This window comes from Solanum dulcamara, chromosome 12, assembly GCF_947179165.1.
Source record: "Solanum dulcamara chromosome 12, daSolDulc1.2, whole genome shotgun sequence".
Taxonomy (NCBI): domain Eukaryota; kingdom Viridiplantae; phylum Streptophyta; class Magnoliopsida; order Solanales; family Solanaceae; genus Solanum; species Solanum dulcamara.
Window position 1 is genome coordinate 3250580 of NC_077248.1, and position 23900 is coordinate 3274479.

At 31.4% G+C, this 23900-nt stretch overlaps 1 protein-coding gene across 1 annotated transcript; it reads right to left on the bottom strand.

The window, feature by feature from the left end:
* Positions 1-18408: 18408 nt before the first annotated feature.
* Positions 18409-21965, bottom strand: LOC129877805 (tubulin beta-5 chain). The gene is made up of 4 exons (XM_055953339.1): positions 21847-21965; positions 20568-20966; positions 20197-20466; positions 18409-19318 (listed from the first exon to the last, which is right to left on the bottom strand). Exons 2-4 carry the CDS (start codon positions 20959-20961, stop codon positions 18639-18641), a joined length of 1344 nt encoding a protein of 447 aa, XP_055809314.1. The 5' UTR covers positions 20962-20966; positions 21847-21965; the 3' UTR covers positions 18409-18638.
* Positions 21966-23900: the final 1935 nt, after the last annotated feature.

The window sequence follows — 23900 nt, forward strand, 5'->3', positions numbered from 1 at the left end:
AAGAGAGGAAGAAAAAATATTGATTTCTATTTGTTGGGTTTGGGGTTGGGGTGAGGTGGGGTGGGTTGGGAGTGGTGAGGGGGTAGGTGATAACCACACAAGGAGGGGGTTCATAGAAAGGTCAATTTTCTTATGTAATCCAATAAAATGGTTCGAATTCCTTCATTTTTAATTAGAAAAGTGGGTTCGAATTTTAAATATCAAAAGAAATTTATAAAATGCATTGTCTCTATAAATAAGCTTGATAACGTGCAAAATGCAAATCAATCAAACCCTACTACATATATCGAATGAAAATTGAATTTTTTTAAAAAAAAATCTATGAACAAAAATCATAGAGATAATTATAATAATATATCTAATATAATTTCATCAGTTAAGTTTAAAAATGATAAAATATATACAGCTTTTGTTCTTACTACGGTGAGATCCTATCGACCCTTGACTCAAAGAAAATATAATTAAAGCAGTATTGTAAGCAAAATATAATACTTAAATAGCAAAATATAGTGACATATATGGAAAAATAATAAAAGAGAAATCTCAAGGAAGTAATGTCTCTCTTTGCTTTGAAGTAGTTGTCCTTTTTCTTTTTTTTTTGGTGTATATCAAAATAATATAATCTTACCCTTTTACTTGTTCACTTAAAAAAAATTGCACATCTCCAAGAAATAATGGCTTATATAAGTAATTTATCATAATATTTTATATTAATTGATGTATAATTTTTTATTTTTGAAAAATAATTTAAGAAATAAATAATTAATATTAAAAATAAAATAAAAATATATAATTATCTTTTTTTGATATGTTAAATGCGACAAGTAAAAATAAAAATCTCTTTGAAATATTAGACAATTAAAAATGAACGGAGGGAGTAAATCATATATCAAATTTGTAATTTGGTGGTAATGTGATTTTTTGTAATCTAATTATATAATATCTCTATCACAATTTAAGTCTCTTAGTTTGATTAAATATAAAGTTTAAAAAATAAAAAAATACTTTTGACTTTTGTAATCGTAATATTGAAAATGAGAATAGTCATTTAAATTTTATAGTCTTAAATTTATCACTGTTAGAATTGAAATTTTTTGTCACATAGAGAAAGAAACATTTTTTATAAGAATGATTTTAAAAATAAAAAAATAAAGCACTTAATTAATATGGATAAACTATAGTGTTATCTATAATTGTTAAAACATTATTTGTTTTAGTCTTGTCAATCTCCTACTGTTACATTAGATTTTCTTACGATACATTCTCTTCTGCATTTTTAATATCACAATATTATATGAAATTAGTATTTCATTGACGAAATTATTGTTATTTGACACTATTATTCATTTGGAACTTCATTATTTTTCTTTTACTTATAATAGAAAAAGAAAAGTAAATATAGGAGAAAATTGCTCATTTAATCTTTATCTAGAGTGTTCTTACTTAAATTTTCTCCAATTTATTTTGCCTGTTTTAGAAGTAGCAAGTAGACTAAAAAATCAATTCTCCTATTTTCTTATGTTCTCTCCTTTTTTAAAATTTATAATTCACAATATTAGATACAAATTTATATTTCAATGACGAAGTTATTGTTATGTGATATTATTATTCAGTTAGAACTTTTTTTTTTGATAATTATCTTGTATTAATCACCAAAGTATTGACTTACATAGCATGTCACAACTCAACAAGCTATATCTCAATCATAACTATGAGCTACCTATATATAAAAAGATTGTTTTTTTTAAAAAAAAACATAGCTATGGACTACATTTTGCATTTGAATTGGAGCTCTAACACATATAACATACACAATCTCGTTTGCGATTGCCTTTTTTGTGCGACTTTTCTTCTCGAATATTCTGTTATTTCTTTCCTTCCACATAGCACGTGTAACTTTAGAATATACCATATTAAACAATTGAATTTGAATTATCTTACCCTCAATCATTTGAATTACCCATTGCAAGTGTTGGTCCCAACTGATCAGGTCATACTATGGCATTGCATCCATTTTAGCACTCTATCCCACAAAGCTTTAGAGAAAGAACATTGTACAAATAGATGCTCTCTAGTCTCATCATGCATTTGACATAAACTGCACTTCTCATCTACCACCTTCCCCCATTTCAATAGCCTGTCAATAGTCAACAGCTTTCCTTATAGTTGCAGCCATGTAGTAAACCTTGCTTTGAGGCTTGCTTGGTATAAATACATCACCAACTAATTGCTAATACACCTTTCTTATAGTAGCTTTAGCTTGTTCAGATACTTGCATTTGTTCTGCATATACTCTTGCTTCTATGATCCTCCTTACCATCCAACAGGCTTGCTTTGGCACCTGAACAGTGCTTACACGTTGATCTTTTATATAATAAGTATGCACCCCTTTAATTCATATCTTGTCTTCCTTATGCTCCAAGTCCCAATATTTTTTCACTATTGCAGCCTTATTCCGAGACTGATGTTGTTAATATTAAGTCCTTCCACATTTTTTGGAGTGTTAGTTTTTTCCAAGCAACTAAAACTTTCCTTGTAATAGTGTTATTGCCAAATCAGAGACAACTTTTTCAATGTGCTTCAATTAGCTTTACCACTTTTGATGGGAGCATGAATAGTTGGGTCAAATATGCTTGAATTTCAAAAAAAATAGTTTGTATGAGTTATGTCCTTCCTGCATATGATAGATTCTTTGATGTCCTTGAAGTGATCTTGTTTGTAATTTTATCTATTAGTGGTTATCATTGAGCAATGAGTATTTTATGAGTTGATAATAGAACTCCTAAATAATTGAAAGGGAATTCTCTCGGAGTATCCCAAGTGATTAATAATCCTATTTTGTATTGCCTGAGACACTCCGCCAAAGTATACAGAACTCTTCCCTAGATTAGCTTGTAGACCTGATGTTTTAGAAAAATTGCTAAAAGCTTGATGCAAACACTTGATTGACTTCAGATCACCTTTAGAGAATAATAATAATGCAAGATAGTCAAAATGCGTTTTGAACGCGTAGTCAAAAAAGGAACAAAACGCGTTTTGAACGCGTAGTCAAAAAAAGGAACAAAACGTGTTTTGAACGCTTAGTCAAAAAGGGAGGTTCAATACGCGGATTTTACGCGTTTCTAGTTTCCTATAAATAGAAGACCTCTTGCCCTCATTTATCCCATCCCAGAAAGAGAGAGTAAGAATACAAAGAGAGTTATACACCAAGATAAATATTTTAGTCTTGAGTGTCCTCTTTAGTAGTTGTTCCTTTTACAAGAGAGAAGTGTTAATTGTTGTTTTCTCCTTGTATTTGAGAGTTGTGTACTCCATATTAGAATAGTGAGATCCTTCTACCCTGTGGTTTTTCCCTTCTATCATTTAGAGGGGTTTCCACGTAAAATTCTCGTGTCCAATTTATTTTCATTATTTTCATCATATCAAACTTTAGTTGTGGTACTTCCTCCCCCCAACAGTGGTATCAGAGCCCTCGGTTATTCTGTCTATTTTATACGAAGGTACTATTTGTGAATAGTAAATTTGGTGAACAGTACTATTCACGTGAATAGTAAATTTCGGTGACGATACAGTTTGTCACGATTGTTCGCAAAAATATTCAGAAACAATCTAGAAGGGTGTGAAGCAAATAACAATGTCGAGTACAACAAAGTTTGATGTTGAAAAATTCAATGGGACTAATTTCTCATTGTGGAAAATGAAAATAAAAGTGATATTAAGAAAAGACAATTGCTTAGCTGCAATTGAAGGCAGGCCCACAGACTTTGTTGATGACAGCAAGTGGAACGACATAGACAGCAATGCAGTTGCTGATCTACACTTGGCACTAGCTGATCAAGTGTTGTCTAGTGTGGCGGAAAAGCGGACGGCGAAGGAAATATGGGATACTCTTACAGGGTTGTGTGAGGCCAAGTCTTTACATAATAAAATCTTCTTAAAAAGAAGATTGTATACTCTTCGAATGGCAGAATCCATGTCAGTTACTGAACACATCAATACTTTGAATACTCTATTTTCGCAACTTACAACAATGGGTTGCAAAATAGAGGGTACTGAACGTGCGGAGCTTCTACTTCAAAGTCTACCTAACTCGTATGATCAACTCATCATCAACCTGACGAACAATACAGACAGTCTAGTTTTCGATGAAATTGCAGCCGTTATCTTGGAAGAAGAAAATAGGCGCAAAAATAAGGAAGACAGACAAGCAAGTTCAAAGCAAGCTGAAGCTTTGATGATGGTGAGAGGAAGACCAACGGAACATGGCCCCAGTGGGAGTCACAATCATGGCAGATCTCAAGCAAGAAGTAAGAAGAATATCAAGTGCTACAACTGTGGCAAGAAAGGGCACTTCAAGAAAGATTGTCGGTTCAAGAAGAAGAGTGAGCACCATGAGCCATCAAATGCTCAAGGGAATGTTGCATGTACCTCGGATGATAGCGATATTTTATGTAGTGAGGCAATATCAAATAATGAAGGCAGAAAATGTTTCGCTGATGTCTGGATCATGGACACAGGAGCAACATGGCACATGACTTCCAGGAGAGAATGGTTCCATCAATATAATCCTATCTTATGAGGGTCTGTGTTCATGGGAAACGATCATGATTTGGATGTTATTAGTATTGGGTCCATCAAAATAAAGATGTATGATGGCACGGTACGCACCATCCAGGAGGTACGACATGTAAAAGACTTGAAGAAGAATCTATTATCTTTAGGACAACTAGATGATAATGGATGTTCGTATAAGACTCATGGTGGAGTCATGAGAATATCCAAAGGAGCGCTTGTAGTGATGAAAGCGGAAAAACTTGCGGCAAATCTATATGTGCTTAAAGGTGAAACACACCAAGAAGGAGAAGCATCAACCGCGTCAGCAAGTTCATTTAAAAAATAAACGATGATGTGGCATCGTAAACTTGGCCATATGTCGGAACGAGGTTTGAAGATTCTTGCTGAGCAAAAACTTCTTCCAGGGCTCAAAAAGGTTTCACTACCCTTTTGTGAGCATTGTGTTACCAGTAAGCAAAATAGACTGAAGTTTAGCAGTTCCTCTGCTAAAAGCAAGGAAATACTAGATCTGGTTCACTCTAATGTCTGGCAAGCACCGGTGGAGTCTCTAGGAGGGGCGAAATATTTCGTGTCATTCATTGATAATTACTCCAGGAGAAGTTGAGTGTATCCAATCAAGAGGAAGGCAGATGTTTTTCCAGTTTTCAAAGAGTTCAAAGCGCGGGTGGAACTTGAATCTGAGAAAAAGATCAAGTGTTTGAGGACAGATAATGGAGGAGAATACACTGGTGATGAATTTAATAACTTCTGTAAACAAGAAGGTATTAAACGACAGTTCACGGTGGCATATACTCCACAATAAAATGGAGTAGCAGAGCAGATGAATAGAACCTTGTTGGAACGGACAAGAGCTATGTTGGCAACTGCAGGGTTGGAAAAACCATTCTGGGCAGAAGCAGTCAAAACCACCTGTTATGTGATCAATCGATCACCATCAACCGCAATTGATCTGAAAACGCCAATGGAGATGTGGACAGGAAAACCAGCTGATTATTCTCGCTTACATATATTCGGAAGTCCTGCTTATGTTACGTACAACACCCAAGAAAAATCAAAATTGGATCCAAAATCCAGGGAATGCATTTTCTTAGGGTATGCTGATGGAGTCAAGGGGTATCGCTTGTGGGATCCCACAACCCGCAAGGTGGTAATCAGCAGAGATGTTGTATTTGTTGAAAACAAGATACAAGCAAAAGAAAGTAGCACTTCAAAAGAAAAATCAGAGACTACTACAGTTGAAGTTGAAGAAATAGAAGAAGTTCCATTTTTTTCTGAAGCAGCACCAGAGCACGAAGAACAAGAGCAAGCTGAGATCGAAACTCCAGAAGTTCGACGGTCAACTAGGAAGAGAAGAGAACCATCTTGGCACTCAGATTATTCTATGGAGAGTAATATTGCATACTATCTACTAACAGAAGATGGAGAGCCTTCAACTTTTCACGAGGCTATGAAAGGCCAAGAATCATCTCTGTGGGTGGCAGCAATGCAAGAAGAAATTGAAGCTCTTCATAAAAATAAAACATGGGATCTTGTTCAATTACCACAAGGAAGGAAGGCCATTGGAAACAAATGGATCTACAAGATCAAACGTAATGGTAATGATCAAGTGGAGAAGTATCGTGCAAGATTGATGGTGAAAGGATTCGCTTAGAAAGAAGGTATAGACTTCAATGAGATATTTTCTCCAGTGGTTCGACTCACAACAATTCGAGTGGTCCTGGCGATGTGTGCTATATTTGACTTGTACTTGGAGCAGTTAGATGTCAAAACTGCATTTCTTCATGGAGAACTTGAAGAAGAAATTTATATGCTCCAACCAGAAGATTTTGAAGAACAGGGAAAAGAGAACTTGGTTTGCAGGTTGAACAAATCTCTATACGGTCTCAAACAGGCGCCGAGATGTTGGTATAAGAGATTTGATTCCTTTATTATAAGTCTTGGATACAACAGACATAGTTCAGATCCTTGTGTTTATTACAAGAGATTTGGTGATGAAGATTTTGTTATTTTGCTGTTGTATGTTGACGATATGTTGGTAGCAGGCCCCAACAAAGATCGTCTCACAAATTTAAAGGCACAGTTGGCTAGGAAGTTTGAAATGAAGGACTTGGGACTAGCAAATAAGATTCTAGGGATGCAAATTCACCGAGACAGAAATAATAGAAAGATTTGGCTTTCTCAAAAGAACTACTTGAAGAAAATCTTGAGACGCTTCAAGATGCAAGATTGTAAGTCAATTTCTACCCCACTTCCTATTAATTTCAAGTTATCTTCAAGTATGAGTCCTAGCAATGAAGCAGAGAGGATGGAGATGTCTCGAGTACCGTATGCATCAGCAGTTGGAAGTTTAATGTTCGCCATGGTATATACAAGACCTGACATTGCACAAGCAGTGGGAGTGGTTAGTCGGTACATGGCTAATCCTGGAAGAGAGCATTGGAATACTGTTAAGAGGATCCTGAGATACATCAAAGGTACCTCAGATGTTACAATGTGTTATGGAGGATCAGACTTTACTGTTAAAGGTTATGTTGATTCAGATTATGCAGGTGATCTTGATAAAAGCAAGTCCACCACAGGTTATGTGTTTACTCTTGCTGGAGGAGCTGTAAGCTGGGTTTCAAAACTACAATCTATCGTGGCTACATCTACGACGGAAGCAGAATATGTAGCAGCTACACAAGCTAGAAAAGAAGCAATATGGATGCAGATGTTACTGGAGGAGCTCGGGCACAAACAAGAGAAGATTGCTCTGTTTTGTGACAGTCAGAGCGCTTTGCATCTTGCAAAGAATCCGGCATTTCATTCAAGAACAAAGCACATACGAGTTCAGTACCACTTTGTCCGTGAGAAGGTGGAAGAAGGCAGTGTGGATATTCAGAAAATTCACACTAATGACAACCTGGCAGATATGTTTACGAAGTCGATCAACAGTAATAAGTTTATATGGTGTCGATCTTCTATTGGCCTAACAGAAAAGTAACATTGCAGTAATTGGGTAGAAAGGATGGTGTGAAGACTTAATTGATTCTCAATTAAATCTTCAAGTGGGAGAATGCAAGATAGTCAAAACGCGTTTTGAACGCGTAGTCAAAAAAGGAACAAAACGCGTTTTGAACGCGTAGTCAAAAAAAGGAACAAAACGCGTTTTGAACGCCTAGTCAAAAAGGGAGGTTCAATACGCGGATTTTACGCGTTTCTAGTTTCCTATAAATAGAAGACCTCTTGCCCTCATTTATCCCATCCGAGAAAGAGAGAGTAAGAATACAAAGAGAGTTATACACCAAGATAAATATTTTAGTCTTGAGTGTCCTCTTTAGTAGTTGTTCCTTTTACAAGAGAGAAGTGTTAATTGTTGTTTTCTCCTTGTATTTGAGAGTTGTGTACTCCATATTAGAATAGTGAGATCCTTCTACCCTGTGGTTTTTCCCTTCTATCATTTAGAGGGGTTTCCACGTAAAATTCTCGTGTCCAATTTATTTTCATTATTTTCATCATATCAAACTTTAGTTGTGGTGTTTCCCCCAACAAATAAGTCATCTGCAAAACATAGATGACTTATATTCAGCTTAGCACATCTTGAATGATATTGAAATTCCTTCACACTCTTCAGCATGCTAAGATACCTACTAAGATATTCCATAAGTATTGCAAATAGAAATGGAAAGATTGGATCTCCTTGCATCAATCCTCTAGCAGCTTCAAAGAGAGGAAGTGATTCCCCATTTAATATCACATTATAAGTCAAAGAGGTAATACACTCCATGATCCAACCAATAAACTTTGTTGAAAATTCCAGTTCAGACATAACTTGTTCCAGATACTTCCATTCCAATGAATCATAAGCCTTATGTATATCAATCTTGATCATACATCTTGGAGATATATTCTTCATTTAATATCCCTTAATCAATTCATGAGCAAAAATTATGTTATCTTAAATTGGGGAAAGAATTTTAATTAAGATGTTACTATCTTTAAATCCAACACTAAATGAAAAAGGTTTAAAAATTAGGTGTAGTGTGAAGTGTTCTATAAGGGAGAAATAAAATTGGGGGAAATGAAATTTAAATAAAGTTTATTTGTATCTCATCGAATAAAAAGAGGAATATTCATGTGTTTATATATAAAAGCATTTTTTAAAATTCGTATATAAATTTCTTCAGACACTGAAAAACAAACAAATTACTTATTTTTGCATCATATTTTATAAGTGAAAATCGTGTATATTTGTAGCAAATTTTAAATAAATAAAAAATAAATCAATCATATATAAAATCTTAAATAACATAATTTTATTGATAAAAGGTGTAGGTATAAATCTGTTTATTCCTTGATTTTTCTCTCCTTAGATTTTCTCCGTGGTTCAAGAGTCATTAGTAGCATATTTCTCGAACTAGCCAGGATTATTTGAACTTGATCTCCATGAGAAAAATTGTTGATCTTCTTGAAGTATATGATTATCAAGAAGAGTTTGACATATTTTGATCTCTTTATAAATATTCCATGAATTTTTGAAATTTTTGAGATATTTTTTCAAATAAATATAATACCCTTTATATAGACATGAATTAGACTTTAGAATAAAGTAACCTCCAAGAAATCCTAACACAATTTTCTATTTGGATCGAAACAATAAAAAATCGTTTAAATTCCAATGCATTTTTCAACAAAGGGTTATCCCGTTCCTCATTGTTATGTTAGATTTTCTTACATTACATGTTTTTTTTAAAAAAAAAAAATTGTATATCATAATATTATTATACAAAATTATATTTCATATCTGATACTACAATTCAGTTAAAGAAAAATTAATCTTCTATTTCTCTAGTATGTTATCTTGACTCGTGTTAGATTTTTTTTCTTTTAAGATGTTATTATAATTTTATCGGAAAAAGTTTTAAAATATCCTGTTAATATATGAAACTGAGCTTCATTTATATTTTAATTTATATATTCCCTTATTATCAAATACTTAATCTTAATATGTCTTTACTTTAAACAATTCTCCCACTTAACCTAATTAGTATATTAGTTAGCCATTTAGCACCATTTTTGACACATGTCATAATCCTAACAGATTTAGACTTATCCATATCTTTATGGATGACATATTTGGTTCCACGAGTATATTTTAAGGACATTTTTAGCACATTAAAATTCTTAAATCTTTTATGTTATTTATTTATTTATTAATGGGTTATCTTGTTGGTTCATGACTGTTATGATGGAATTTTTTTCAAATTAATTTTTTCTTTCTGTAAATCTTAAATACGATTAAAACCAAGCAGGAGTGTAGAAAAATCTAAACCATTTGTCGAAAGAGAAATTCACACTTTTTTTTTTGTATTTGGTGTCTAATATTCGTATTAAATCTCGACTAATTTAAATTTATATCATGTAGGGCTCCATTCCGAGGGTAAACATTCCCTATCAAGAATTTTTTTCATACTCAGAGTTCAAACCCAAGACATTTAATTAAGGGAGAGCTCAAATTCGAGACCTCTGACTCTTAATTTTGCTTTTAACTTTTAGATTTAAATTATGATATTTCTCTCAATTATGATCTAAATATATTGAAGAATCACACTCTTATGCATACCAAACACACCCTATTTATTTATAGGATTGATTGATAAACACACGTTATAATTATGACCACTTAATATGATCACAATTAATGAAAATTTGGTCACATCGTAATTTCTTCATGAATAAACATTAGACATTAATTGCAAATGATATTATCAAGTTGTAGTTTTAATTGCACCTCTCCGACTTTATATTAGATAACTAACCTTAGTGGTTATTCTCGTTTTATTCTTATAATTAATTCAGTTAGTAAAGTTTTAAAAAAAGTTTTTAAAGAGGTAAATTAATTAAATTTATTCTTCTATTTATGATTTCTTAAAAAACGTGTAAAGGAAAAATTGGATAATTAATATGAAATTGAGGGAGTACATATCTTTGATTTAAGATCATAAAATTAAAAAATCTATCTTATTTTTTTTAATACCAAATTAAAGTCAGACAAACAATTAAAATAAAAATATTTTTCTTAATAAATAATAAAAAAAATAAAACAACAATTAAAATGGAACCAATGAAAATATCTACCAAAGTTTTTGAACTTTGTTACGTGTGAACTGAATATATACCCAAAACAGTGGCAAATAGTTGTTGCCAATAAATTACTTATGAAGTCAACTTATATAATTAGGACATGTTGGTAATAAAAGAAATTACAAATTATAATAATATAGTCCACGCGTTTGGAATTATTATGATAACTTTATGGTCACTATTGTTCTTTTTTTTTTAATAACATGTAAGTTTTCATACTAAATTTAATTAATATGATAATCTAAAATTAATTTTTTTTTTACTGAAATTGAATAAATTGATCTAATAATATAAATTCCTCTTAATATTATTAGTATATATACTTTAAATTTATGATTTTCTCGTCTATTTAATGGTGAATCACTAAAGCCGATTTCATTTTATGCCAAAGGATGATCTAAGTCAAAGTTAATTGCACGCATAATTGTAATTACAGATTTAATAATTACTTGACATCTTGCCACGATATTCCCTAATTAGAAAGAAAATAAAAATAACGATCACTTGAAGTAATGAAACGAATTAACTTCATCTTTAATTATCTCAAAAGCCATAACAGATTTATATAAATATATTTAATAAAATAAATTTAGAAAAAGGGAAACTTGTACCTTATGATTTTGTATAGCACATTAAGTTGCCATCTACTTTCGCATATTATATTGTTATATAATACATGCAATTCCTTTTAATAAGTTATTGAACAAAGTAATTTCCTAATATTAATTGTCAAATTAAAACAAATCATATAATTACGTCAATGTCATAAAATTTACATTATTGGTGTGTTTAGTATGGAGGAAAATGTTTTTCAGAAAATATTTGGTATAAGAGCTCCAAATTGGGTGTTTTTTTTTTATTCGCTGTGTAATATTAGTATTAGAAAATTAATTTTGTGTTCTTGAAAATTGATATTTCTTTTAAAGTAGATCTTAAAAAACAAAAGTAAATTATTCAATGAGAGTAATATTTTTCACGTGCTAACAAGTGGCTCTAGTCACAATAATTTGAGCCAGTGAGCAAATATCACGTTTTCTTTTTATAAATATTACTATTATTTAAGTGTATAGATTATCTACTACTCCCTCCGAATCAATTTTATTTGCTTTACTTTTTTTCTAATCAATTTTTTTTATTTTTAAAAAATGTCTTTCTTTTTTTTGGACAATTTTTAATTTTCAACTTCTTATTACATGTTTAAAATTATAAGATTTTATAATAGTTTAATATTATATATATATATATATATATATATATCTTTAATCAGTTATCCACATGAATCGTGGTGTAGTAGTGACATTGTTTCATCCTTAATCAAAAGTTTTGAATTCAAATTCTGGGTATGCAAAAAATCTTATTGGGACCGTCAATTCCGAATAGACCTTGCAGTACGCGATCACAATTTAGTCGGAGCTCCATGGGCTCCGGACACCAAATGAAAAACCGACAAAATATATATATCTCTATTTAAAAATCATGAAAAAAATTATTTTATTAAATTTTGTATCAAATTAAACCAGAAAAATAAATTGAAATTATGAAAATAGCATTATAATTTTTAGTAAGTTCAAAAAGAAGTACATATTTACTCATTTGATAATATTTAATAATACAACCAACATTTTGTTCATGTTGAGTTTCACTCCAAAAGACTTGCAAAGATATATACTCTTTCTTAGGAATAGTTTTAAAATATTACAATATATTTTTTATAATTTTTTAATTTTTGCGATAAATTAATTTAAACCACATAAATTAAGACGGAACGATCAATAATATTATTGTACAAAACCTTAAATAGTGATGGGATGACTCATGTGATCCTATCTCAAAACTTTGCCTCTTTAAAAATCTCAGCACTAACACATAATTAAATATTACACTGCCACGTGTCAGTAGGAATTTTATTTTGAAAATAATCAACGCTTTCACTATTTGCTTCACGTTTATTATATGGTTGGGTTTATCTTGTCTTTTTTTGGACTCTAATAACGTATACTATTTTTTCTTCTTACATTATTATATTACATTTAAGATAAATTGACACATAATATAATATTATAAAATTTATTTTTTCTGACAAACTTTATGAAATAACAATATTTTATTGCTCTATCTCAAATTTTTATCGTTCACTTTTTACTTATTTATTTTGACTTTACACATCTCTAAAGAAATAATGATTAATATAAATATTTTATGATAGTATCTATATTAATTAATATTAAGTATGAGATCTTGAAAATAAGTAATTAATTTAAAAAATAAATTATGAAAAAATAACAACTTATCTTTTCTTGAAATATGAGAATTTGTATTTCTCGAGATGAAGAAAATTATCAAAATATTATACAAGATTTTTTTTTTTTTGCTGTCATTGGATCGGCCTGTTGTAAAAGTAAAATATTTATTGAAATTGACATTTTAGATGTAAATAGATTGTATATATCTAGTAAAGTCAAAGAATCGAATAAGATTTTCTTTTTGAAATTGTATAATGCATTAATACTAACAAATTAAATTTGATTCAGTGAACACAAAAAATAAGTTCAGAATTTGAGAAAGTTTTCCTCTATTTGCATTTATACGTAGCATTTGGCGTCATGACCTCCCTATTCCCTAGAATTAATCAATGAAAAAATTGATTAAAATGATTATACATTTACAATTATCTCAAATTAGATGCAAATATATATATATATATAAGAAAATAAATCAATATGTTTACTTTCTAACAAACGAAGAACACAAATCTAAAAAAAAAATCGTTAACTGGTTAAAAATTATTTTTTTTTGTAAAAAAATACGTCATCTCCTATAAAATACAAATAAATTAAAATGGAGGAAATAAATAGTTTTCCAAAATTAAAATGTTTGGCTTTTCAAAGAACTAATTTAAAACTTGTGGTGAAACAAAGCAAATATTTGAACATGTTTTTTATTCTTCTATTCGAGACGAGAAGATACATGCATGTTATATATTTTACATTAATTCTCCAAATTAATAAAGTTTTTTTGAATAAACACCTTTTTGTTCTATTCGAATTTATTACCTCATAATTTACAAATATACAATAACCCAACGCAAATTCATCAACATGATTCTGATGGAATAGTTGAGATTTTTTAATTAGAAATTTCGACTTTAAGCTCTGAGTTATATATAGCCCGAACTTCATGTAATAATAAACGACTGAAGTTGCTTGCTTTCAAATTATCTGAAATTAGGTTTTCATGACAATCAAAAATTCAGACGCGTATGTTTGAACTTTAGATTCACATATCTAAAATTAATTTTAAAGTAAGCATAAATAAATGGATCTTGAATCTAACTTAATGCCAAAAGTTTGCTCAAAAGGTGATAATTTTCCAAGGCATATAAAGTACCCACTCATCCCGTAAATCCTCAATGTGGGACATTCGATACCTCTCCCCTCACCTCCAAGATTGGACATTTAAAGCATAAACAATTTTTTAATATGAGGTCCCAACAATAGGTAATGAAAATTGGAATAGATCCTACTCTAATATCATATAAAAAAATGTATCTTGGACCTAATCGATCAATCCAAAGCTAACTTTCATTTATTTTTTATTTTTATAAGGTTTGATTAGAGTGTACTTCTGTTGTCCATGAAATGTTCATGTACATCAAAAAAAAAAAGTAGTGATAATAAAAATTTCCATATAGAACTAAAATATTTTGGTCAACCTAATGGAAATTATATTTGTTTGGTAAAGGAAAGTCTTAAGTTTAGTCATGAAAAAAATCGAAGTCTAGTCAAAGGTAGCACAATTATTTGTATTAGGAATATGGTCAACAGTGATGGCTTTTAAGGAAAATGTATATAATTATTTATTTGGGTGGTTAATTTAATGCTTTCAAATCTTAACCCACATTATTCATAAGAAAAAACAATAAAATTTTAAATAAATTGAAAATAAACTTGTTATTAGTCAACTACTCCACTTGTTTTTGGGCAAACTAAATATCTTAATGTCAAATTAATAATTAATATTAGCTGGTATTTGACCAAATACACTTCTTATTTTTTTCCCAATGAGTTATCTTCTTATAAACTTTCATTCATAAGGAATGAATTTATTTATTTTTTTAAAAGTGAAATATGAGTTTTAATTCCTCTGATACTAACAATAAATATCCAATATAATCCTATAAGTGAGGATATAATATATATACACAGATGTTAACCCTAATTTTATGAGGCAAAGAAGTTATTTTTGACCATCGACTAAAAAACAAGGGATAATATATAAACGATTATTTAAATTGACCCCAGCCAATATTTATGTCCTCAAACTTTGGATGTGCACAAGTAGAAATTTAAACTTGTATAAAATTAAACAAGTAGACAGATGCATCCTAATTATACGTGAAGTCCTACATGGCAATTCACGTCCTACATGGCTTCCCAAGTGAAAAAGACTGGATATTTTCCTAAGCAAAAAAAATAGAAAGAAATAAACTGTCTCGGGTTCGAGTTCCTTTGAGTACGAAGTCGCCTTTGTTAGGAAGTACTTTATCCTCCAATGTACGACTTTCCAGCGTGAATCTGAATTTATTCTGACTTCAATGTGGATACCGAATACCGGATGAGAAACCCCCAAAAAAAAAATTGTAGTTGTTGGGGTAAACGCATACAAATTTGGATTTGGGCTTAGAAAATACTAAAGCCTGATCTATTGATTATCAGATTGATCCATCTTCAGCCCAATGGACTTTTGAATTCACTTAAGAGCACTATTGTACATAAGTCCATACTGATTTTGTTATTATCGATATTGGTATTCCTCTTTCAAATATAACATAGAGAAAATTTTGTACAATAGGTTGGGATGAATATATTTGAGGCATATTTTGTAAGGATTAAATTAATTAGATAGTTATGATTTATGAATCGGGTTTAAAGAGGTAACCGATTATTTAAGGAAAATTAGGTAATATTTATTCAATTTGAGGGCATATTTGTTAAGTTTTATAAAAACAGGAATATTTTAGTGTGATAGTAATTTAGGGTTGTTCACAGTTTTGGTTAAAATCAAAACCAAATCGAAAATTTAACCAAACTGAATAAAAAAACCGACATTTGATTTGGTTTGGTTTGGTTTTAAATTTGAAAAACCGATAATATTTGGTTTGGTTATGGTTATAGTAAAAAATAACCGAATAAATAACCGAACCAAACCGATAATTATATACATAAAATTTATAATTATTTATATCCATAATATTAGCTTTTCATAAATAATTAAAGATATTTTATACCTTTTAATTATTAATGTAATTTCGATCTACTTATTTTTAAGTCCATGTCTTAAAAGAATATGTTCAAGTCCAACAATCCAAGCCCAACTCTAAATTCTAATAAGTCGTAAGCACTAAGCAGCATAAGGGTAAAACGTAAAAGCCCTACTATCTCTTTTTCTTTTAAGCTAAGGAAGATAGTCGAAGTACTTTTGATTATATTATGGATTCTCTAGTTAGTTTAGTTTAAATATGTAATTTTTTTATTTTAATGGACAAAGTTGTTTGTATTTTGGAATCTCTATTTGACTTGTTCTTTAAAATCTAAACTACGTTGCAAGTTTGGTCCACCTGATTTTCCATCAGCATGTCTTTTCCTCAATATGCAGTAAAGTTCGCCCTTGTGGGCCGTGAGGAAAAAAGAGCTTCATAAGAAATTTGAAGAATGTAGAGAGAGAATATTTGAATTGTCCCGGCTAGTCATAAATCGAAAAACCGAATCAAACCGGTGGTTATTATTTTACTTCGTTTGGTTATGATTTTAGACATTTAAAAATCGATTAAATTAATTTAATTATGGTTTTAATCAATAACAGACCCAAACCGAATCATGAACACCCCTAGATAGTATAATGAGAATAAACTTAATTAATAAATAAATGTATAAGAGTATGTCTATCCTTTTCTCTTTAGTTAATTGACACTACATACATACAAAACACACGTAAATAATACTACTTCTACTAATAAATATAAATTTCATTTTGCTTGAGACGAAAACATTCATTATAAGAGTCAATTTTTTTAATTTTTGCCGACAGAGAGAGACAGTTGGGAGCTACAACGTCTTTGTCCACCAACTAATCATATCAATTATATTATATCAAATAAAATGAGGTGCAAACTAAGTTTACCACTTGATTACTTTTTTTTTTTTAAAAAAAAGTAGTCGCTATCATTCGGATGCAGATAAATATATCTAATAACTTGTAAATTATATTAGACAAATTCTGTGCAACAAATTTTAACTTAGAAAGTTGTTGGTGAAGGAAATCTATTACAGGTCTCTCATGTGGGAACCATTCACCTAACCAACTCAGCCAACTTGGGGGGATAGTTTACCACTTGATATGCTCTCTCTTGACTTATTAAAAGTATGAGACATAACTTGCAAAATTATTGACACCCTAATCAGATAACACATCTACAAAAGTAAAAGAAATATTGAATATATAAGGAGATATGTCATACATCTGAGAAATATATTTTAAAGTTGTACAAGTCTAGGCCTAAATCGGACAATAGCACTATTGATCTGAGTTGTTACATGTAATATCAGAGTTACTCCATCTGCAAATTTGGAAGATGGTGGGACAAATCTCATCATTCAACATAGTTTAGGTGAATTTCACATCTTTGAAATATTGACGGATTAAACTTCAATGAGAACGGTGCATCCTTAAAGGAGGTGTATGTGACATCTTCGACAAATCTATATCGATAAAACACATAAAAAATATTGGATATATTAGAAAACATTAAATCATAGTAACGTACTTTTAAGTCATATTGGCCTTACCCAAATTAGACAATATTACTAATAGGATGAACCGTTACAACCATATATACAAAGGTACATTTAGCATTCTAAAAAATCACCGGAATTACTTTGAAAGCCCCCTACCACTCTCCCAAAGCTATACATTTTGTTTGATGATGCAAAAATGATAAATGAAAGCTAAAAGAGTCGTAAAAAGTTAGTAAAACAATTGAATTCTCAATCTTAATGCGTTACTACTATTCGAAATTACCCCTCGCTTCTAAACCCATACCAGTTTAATTAAGTCACCTAAATAAGTAAGTGTACCAAAAGTAAAAGTCCTTCACCCCACTAACCTACATCCCCAAGAAACAAAAAGTTTCTATGAAATCAGTGTCCGCTTGTGCGCATCTTGATCATTCTATTAGATATCAGTTACTTTCCACCAGTATCGTACCAAAATATCTTTGTCCTCGATGAGTTAAGTCACACCATGACCCCAAGAAACAAATAATTTGACTGTAAGGAGGAAACTGGTCGGGGTTCCATTAGTCTTGCTATATGACAATGACAAGGTGACAGCCAACGTGCACAAAAGTAGGGTGGGAGCAGCAGAATGTGGATCATCAAGAAGAGTAAAGGCTGCTGATGGAACGTTATCATCACGCACATGGTGAAGCAAAACCATGTTGGTATCTCACCTGGCAAGGGGACTGAGAGAGCACCTCACCCTCAATAATTCAACTTTTAACCAATACCAGTACAACAACAATAAATAAACATAACCGATTTGCTCGACAAGCTATTCTTCACTTCTTGAGAGATTCTAAATCAAAACGAAAAAAAAAACAAATTAATCACAACACAAAAATGAATGAAAGGTAGTACTATACTCGTAACAGCGTAACAGAGAAAATTAACCACAAAATGAAGAAAAAAAAATATAACAGTATTACAACTAGAAATCCACGCTCCTCACTCCTCCAGCATACACTCCTGATAAACTACATGAGCCCAAAACTAGCTGGACTTAACAGCAAAGTGTAAACAAATATGAAACATACAAGAAAAAGAAATGCTCATAACCCAGGGAGATCCGAAACATATTACACAACACATTATAAAAAAAATTCTTCAGTGCTCTTCAGTCACCTCATAGTCCTCGTCCTCATATTCACCTTCTTCATCAGCAGTGGCATCTTGGTATTGTTGATACTCAGACACGAGATCGTTCATGTTGCTTTCAGCTTCCGTGAACTCCATTTCGTCCATTCCTTCCCCTGTGTACCAATGCAAGAAAGCCTTTCTCCTGAACATAGCAGTAAACTGCTCGCTCACCCTCCTAAACATTTCCTGAATGGAAGTGGAGTTTCCGATGAAGGTAGATGCCATTGAGAGACCTCTGGGTGGGATGTCACAGACACTAGATTTCACATTGTTTGGAATCCATTCAACAAAGTAAGAAGAGTTCTTGTTCTGAACATTAATCATCTGTTCATCAACTTCCTTGGTGCTCATTTTACCCCTGAACATGGCTGAGGCAGTAAGGTAACGACCATGACGTGGATCAGCAGCACACATCATGTTTTTGGCATCCCACATTTGCTGGGTCAGCTCTGGGACTGTAAGTGCACGGTATTGCTGTGAACCACGAGAAGTGAGAGGAGCAAATCCAACCATGAAGAAGTGTAAACGAGGGAAAGGGATCAGGTTAACAGCAAGCTTCCGAAGATCAGAGTTCAATTGACCCGGAAACCTAAGGCAGCAAGTGACCCCACTCATCGTAGCAGAAATCAAGTGGTTCAAATCACCAACTGCAACATGATAAAGCATATTTAGCAAGTGTAACAAAAGATGAGAAGAAAACAAATCACGATTCTAAAGGTTCGGAAGAATTTAGAAAATAAGTAACCAACCAAAAACTAGATTAGTTTGATTTAAAATTCCAAAACGACTTCATTTGCAATGTTTTAGCCTTTTAGGCAAAATATAGGGAATAATTGAAAGGCTAGCTATTTAAATTTTAATATATATATATACACACACATTGGCTAACATAACATTCAAATAAATTGAAAAGAAATCAGAGCATTTATGACCCAAGAAAGGATCTATGCTACAGATAAATCCCAATTTACATATTTATCAATCATCATAATGATGCAGCATAAATCAAGGCTAAATGACTAGCTTAAGACTTACACATGCATGCACAGGTTTGTTCTCATGTCTGTATCTGATTAGGCTGGTGGGTTACAGCTCAAAAGTTAACTGACACAACATACAGACACTAATCACCAGCTTACCTACCTTATTATAGAGAGTGAGATGGAATAAATAGAAGGGACCATGATGTATAACAAATGAACAGCCCCTGTGACAGCAGGACCACAGATAAAGGAAATCTAGGGTTCTTAGGAAGTTCAAGAGATTTCGCTCAAGCAAGTCCCCTACAACATGTATCATTTATTACTAATAGAACCATTTTATGCCAACTTAAGGATTAGCTTAAAGTCTACCAAGAGATTAGCTGTCCACCCTGCCTTAAAGTGTACATCTAGAGAACGAAAGTTCTACTTAACGACAGAAAATAGTATTGATCAAATTCTAATAAGTCTGACTCGTAGTGAATTGGCAATCAAAGCATATAGACAAAAAGTAAAATTTATGAATTTGTATAACATATACTCACAGCTGGGTGTGGTAAGTTTGAGAGTCCTAAAACAGATGTCATATAGAGCTTCATTGTCAAGCACCATACACTCATCAGCATTTTCAACAAGCTGATGCACTGAAAGGGTAGCATTATATGGCTCAACCACTGTATCTGAAACCTTTGGTGATGGGAACACAGAGAATGTGAGCATCATGCGGTCAGGGTATTCCTCCCTGATTTTGGAGATCAGCAAAGTTCCCATTCCAGAACCTGTTCCTCCACCAAGTGAATGGCACACTTGAAAACCTGCAAAAAGAAGAAAAATGTATCAACAACACCACAATATTGCCCAAATTAATCATGGTTATATTGCCGACTAAGAAATAATACTCAATCTATGAATTTACCTTGAAGACAGTCACAATTCTCAGCCTCCTTCCTGACAACATCAAGAACAGAATCAATAAGTTCTGCACCCTCAGTGTAATGACCCTTAGCCCAATTGTTTCCAGCACCAGACTGACCGAAAACAAAGTTATCAGGCCTAAATATCTGTCCATAAGGACCCGTTCTCACACTGTCCATTGTGCCAGGCTCGAGATCCATGAGCACTGCACGGGGAACAAACCTCCCACATGAAGCTTCATTGTAATACACATTGACACGTTCCAATTGCAGATCTGAGGTTCCAACATAGCGTCCGGTAGGGTCAATTCCATGTTCATCACATACCACTTCCCAGAACTTTGATCCGATCTGGTTTCCACATTGTCCACCTTGGATGTGAAGAATTTCTCTCATCGTTACTGAAATTAACAAGATGTTCTAAGTTGTTCTTCTCTTATAATAAAAACCACTACAGAAATTACAAAATTCGTAATTCACAATCAAATTACATCTGATTCTCACGAACTTAAGTGAATCACTACAACATTCACCAACTGAATCATAACTTTCATTGGATAAAGCTTAGTTCTTGAAGCAATTTGCACGTTTAAATAGCATCAATATCATTACGAAATGTTGATCCAATTCTATTACATCAAGCACATTAGTCACACAAATAACTATACAAATCACATTTTCCACAGATCTCAAAAAATAGACTAACCACAGTTCATTCTATACAAAAATACAGCAAATCTACAACATTTGATCTAACAAACAGTAAATCTCAGATCTCGAAATCAGGAAAAAAAAAGAAAGCTCACTCGATCTAAAATTTGAAATACATAAAATTGCAGAAACAAATCAAAAACAACGAAATGAAACAGAAAACCCACAATAAAACTCCTATCGATCAAAACTTCTCATATGCAGTAGATTTTAACAAATAAACAAGGAAAATGAAGCGAAAATCATTTTAAGTAGCAGAAAATCATTAATCACAGTAAAAATCATCAAAAATTACAAATGCCATGTACAAAAAAACATAAAAACTCATTCGATCTTAAAAACTTCAAGTAACAAATACTGCAGAAACAAATCAAATTGAATGAAATGAAATGAATTTAAAAAACAGAATATGACATTATAGGTCTAAAAATATAATCATACGCGGAGGATTTTCACAAAGTAGACAAGGAAAATAAGGAAACAAACATTTTACGATAGCAGAAAATCATCAAAAATTACAAATGCAATTCAAAAAACCATAGATCTGCAAACAATAACAGAAAACAATACCTTCAAAATCGAGCCGAAAACTGAAGAGATATGAAAATTGATGAAGAGTGAAGTGGAACTACTCACTCGATCGAGAGAGTAGTAGAAAGAGTGATATGAATAGGCGTGAGGGAAGTGAAGCCCAAGAGAGAATTTTATATAAACAAGAGGGAAAGATCAACGGCTGTAATTTATTCCCTTCATTTGGACTCCTTGATGGTGAAATGAACGGTCAAGATGAGATCTAAAATGGGAGATTTTGATTTATAGGTAAAATATTAGTTGGAGATACTTTAGTGACGATTATGTCCTTTGTGGTGTGAAATGACTTTGATGTTCTCCCATCAAATTTACTCCAATCATGTTGGTTTCTTCAGGTATCGATACATTTCGGTTAAAAAAAGTCATGTAAGAGCCGCCATATTTCTACCACTGAATTTTTAAAAAAATTTGAATTGAAAACATCAAATTAAAACACTTTATCAAAAAATATTATATTTAATTAAAACAAAAATTAATTTAAGTATATGTAAATAAAATATAGTACTCCCTCCATTTCATATTAAATGAATTTTTGAGGGAATTTTCATTGTTCGAATTGTTTAAAGTTCAAGATAGATGTTTGAAACTTTTTTCATATTTGCCCTTTTATTTATTGAAGTTTTATATTTTCTAGGAGATAAATCACACACTTGCAAAGTTATATTTATGATTTTACAAAGAGCAACAGTGAAAAGTATGGTTCAAATTATATTCTTGAATATTTTTCTTAATATGTGTGCATTGCCTAGATAAATTCACTTAATATGGAATAGAGGTAGTAATAAATTTAAAAAACTAATTATATAGTATTAAGCACCTTTTCATTGTAAATAACGCCCCCATCACTTTCTTTACGGTAATTTAGGACATCTTTATGAGTTCATTTTTTATTATATCGATAAAACAATTTTGTTTTATTTTCATACCATTTCCACACTAACTAATGATAAAATAGAATTGAATTTCTGCAAGCGAATAATTGGTTTCTTTTATTCTAGCTTGAAATGCAAGTAAACTATAAACACTCATAAGTCATAACTACTCTTCAACTTATATGGTATAGTTATGACTATGAGATTTGGAAGCAAAGTTTTAGCTACGAATTCTATAAAATTTGGTAGATTAAGCCAAAATTCTATGTTTGTGTTGAAAATTCATTAAATATTTAATACATAATTATAGATATCGAAATTTTATCAGACTTAATATAGGTTTTTACAAGACAGGTTTTTAAGGTCGAGATTTTTTAAAGTTGTTCCACCTTAAACTCTAGCTCACGCCTATAAAAAAGAATAAATATTCCATTAAAAAGCATCTCAAATATTTCATAAATTCTTAATATTCGTAAGGATATCAAAGTAAAATATTATCTTTCTCAAAATTAAAGTGATCAGAGGAAAGTTCTTTATAAATCAAGATTAATTACTTAAAATGACCATATCTGATGTTCCTAAAAAGCAAATACATGTCAAGAAAATTCAAATTATCCTACGTTCGAAAAATAGGTCATTAACTATCCTTTGAATCACAGAAATTCCCATGTGATCACTTTTGTTTCCTCACATGATATGTTTGAAGAAAAATTTAGTATATAGTAATATAATGATAGATGGATACTGTCACTTGTTAGATCTCTATTGGTCATACATTCAAGAGACAGTAATGAGTAAAGGGAACATGGTATTAAGCAAAGAGACAAATAAATCCCTAAGTACACCATATTAAATAAAATGGAGGTCACATGAAATGATCTTTAGCATGTGGTTTGCCTTGGTCCCTGTATCACTCTTATTAGTACTATTACTGTTATAGGTAAAAAAAAAATGTTGTAAATAAGTAAATTATACTATAAGAATTGATTGATAATAAGGTCTCGTATGCCGGCATATGATTCATAGATTTTAAAGTTAGAAACTTGAAAGTGAAAATTTGAGTTTTGAAATTATGGTTGGATATATATTTTACTTTTAAAAAATTGAGTTTTGTGAGTGGAAGTAAAAGAATTTCCAAAAGCTGATTTGGACCGATTTTAG